Source organism: Amphimedon queenslandica, unplaced genomic scaffold, assembly GCF_000090795.2.
Source record: "Amphimedon queenslandica unplaced genomic scaffold, v1.1 AMPQUscaffold_12442, whole genome shotgun sequence".
Taxonomy (NCBI): domain Eukaryota; kingdom Metazoa; phylum Porifera; class Demospongiae; order Haplosclerida; family Niphatidae; genus Amphimedon; species Amphimedon queenslandica.
Window position 1 is genome coordinate 17,164 of NW_003547321.1, and position 2,106 is coordinate 19,269.

Sequence of the window (2,106 nt, forward strand, 5' to 3'; positions counted from 1 at the left end):
ATATCATTATATCTCAGTTATGGTATACGCCCACATACAATAATTGGCCGCCATGTTTTACGTCAAGCAGCAAGTGCTTTCTGTGTCCTGGGATCTTGGTCACTACATTTTGAAGCTAAAAACTATTCTAGAGTCAAGAAAGATGCCAAGAGAGCCAACCTAGGAAGTATAGTGCAATACTCTTGTTGTATGAGCCTGCTTTCCTCTTTGGGCTGTGACAGAGAGTCAAGAACTGATCGTTCTGGCTCTCCCAGACTTCTTAAGTCTTCAAAATATCTTGCTATAGTAAAGAACAGTTGATATGAAGCCTCTTATAGTCCTGAGTTCAGCACAACAAAAGTTTTATTGGCAAAACAGCTCTACTTTGCACATCAGCCATTGGAACTCTGCATAACTTTGACGTAAAACATGGCGGACAAAAATCCGTTCAATATTATTTCTTTGTATATACGGTATCACAAACTAATTCTCGCCTAAAGGGGTCTATATATAACAGAGCCCCCTACTAAAGGAAAGGTAGTTAATCCAGCAGCAGCTGTATTAGTGACTACTGGCCCCTCCCCTCAGGTACTATTAAAGACCACACTGGGTGATATTGATATAGTCTCGCCACGCCCCTTCGCTACCTGCGGAGGAAGGGTCTGGAGACACTCGCAGTAAAAAGCTGTGCTATATGCAGAGAAATCCACGTCCCAATCAGATTGCTCGAACCACGTGTAGGACAAGTAGTCATGTGACCGAAGAGCTCTGTTTAAGACAAAAGAAGAAGAATGAGGACCAAATAAAGGCTGGAAGGAGCCTGTAACACTCCCTGGACTTCTTTCTCAAAGTTTAAGAGCAGCATTATTATGCTGCTTACTACAACGACGCCATGGCACTTATGACGTCATAATAATGTCACGTGTTTGCAATAAAACGTCATCAATAAAAAGTAAATATTATGGCGCTCTGTAAAGAGCTGCTGCTCTCAAATCTGCAAGAGATGTCCAAGAGGCTTTATTCTTGTCTTCTTTTAGCTGCAAAGCATCTCTTTCAGCTGTTTTGACTGATCTGGTCTTCTCTGTCACATGATGTAGAGCCAACCACGTGGTTTTCTTTGCACATATTTTTACCGTGAGTGTCTCCAGACCCTTCCTCCGCAGGTAGCGAAGGGGCGTGGCGAGACTAATATTGATATTGAACTGTAGTCCAAAGAGGCTCCTCTGGCCTGTCGTAACTTCATACAATTGTGTTTAGAAGATTATTATAATGATACCATATTCCACAGAGTCGTTTTTGGTAATGGATTAATTATTATTAATTAGTGGGTGGAGTTATAATTATTAATTAAGTAGAATGACCTATTGATGTTACGTTGCTTTCCTACATGTACATGTAATTTTTATCTCTCCCTCTCCCCCTCTCTCTCTCTCTCTCTCTCTCTAGAGTTTGTAGCTCAAGGTGGTGATCCCACTGGTACAGGAGAAGATATTAATTATTAATAATTATTTGTACAAATACTTTTTATCTTCTCTTCAGGTGGTGAATCTATTTATGGTTCGCCATTTAAAGTGAGTCCAAGTCCATCGTTACCATGACAACCCTTTAACCACGCCCACTCTAATTAACAGGATGAGTTTCATCAGAGACTCAAGTTCAATAGACGTGGTCTGGTGGGAATGGCCAATGGAGGAAAGAATGATAATACCTCACAGTTCTTTATAACGCTGGGAAGAACTGATGAACTTAATAATAAGAATACATTATTTGGGAAGGTGAGGGGTGTGGTTAATAATGGTTGATGGGCAGGGTTTTCTTTAATTAATCAATTAATATTGTGTTGTAGGTGACTGCATGGTACCAAAAATGGCTCCAGAATGACCCCCAATTTTTATTACATTTTCTGATACATATTGATGTCCTAATGCTGTGTAGAAAGTTTGAGCTGATTCCAATAAGAAATCTTTGAGTTATGACCATTTAAAAATGGGCCAATTTTTGAAAAATACCCAAGCATAGCCCATGGTTTTTTCCGAAAAATGGCTCCGAAATCACCCCCAATTTTTATTACGTTTTCTGATACATATTGATGTCCTAATGCTGTGTAGAAAGTTTGAGGTGATTCTG

General features: G+C 39.8%; 1 protein-coding gene across 2 annotated transcripts; it reads left to right on the forward strand.

Annotated features, from left to right (window-relative positions):
• Positions 1 to 1,144: 1,144 nt before the first annotated feature.
• On the forward strand, positions 1,145 to 1,799 carry LOC109587812 (peptidyl-prolyl cis-trans isomerase CWC27 homolog). 2 transcript variants are annotated; one of them, XM_020004031.1, is made up of 4 exons: positions 1,174 to 1,278; positions 1,428 to 1,467; positions 1,519 to 1,550; positions 1,611 to 1,799. In XM_020004031.1, the coding sequence occupies exons 1-4, from the start codon at positions 1,249 to 1,251 to the stop codon at positions 1,779 to 1,781; spliced, it is 273 nt and encodes a 90-aa protein (XP_019859590.1). In that variant the 5' UTR covers positions 1,174 to 1,248; the 3' UTR covers positions 1,782 to 1,799. The 2 variants fall into 2 exon arrangements, 1 of the variants encoding a protein (XP_019859590.1); XR_002187805.1 differs by lacking the exons at positions 1,519 to 1,550; positions 1,611 to 1,799 and having other exon boundaries at positions 1,145 to 1,278; positions 1,426 to 1,469.
• The last annotated feature ends 307 nt before the right edge of the window (positions 1,800 to 2,106 follow it).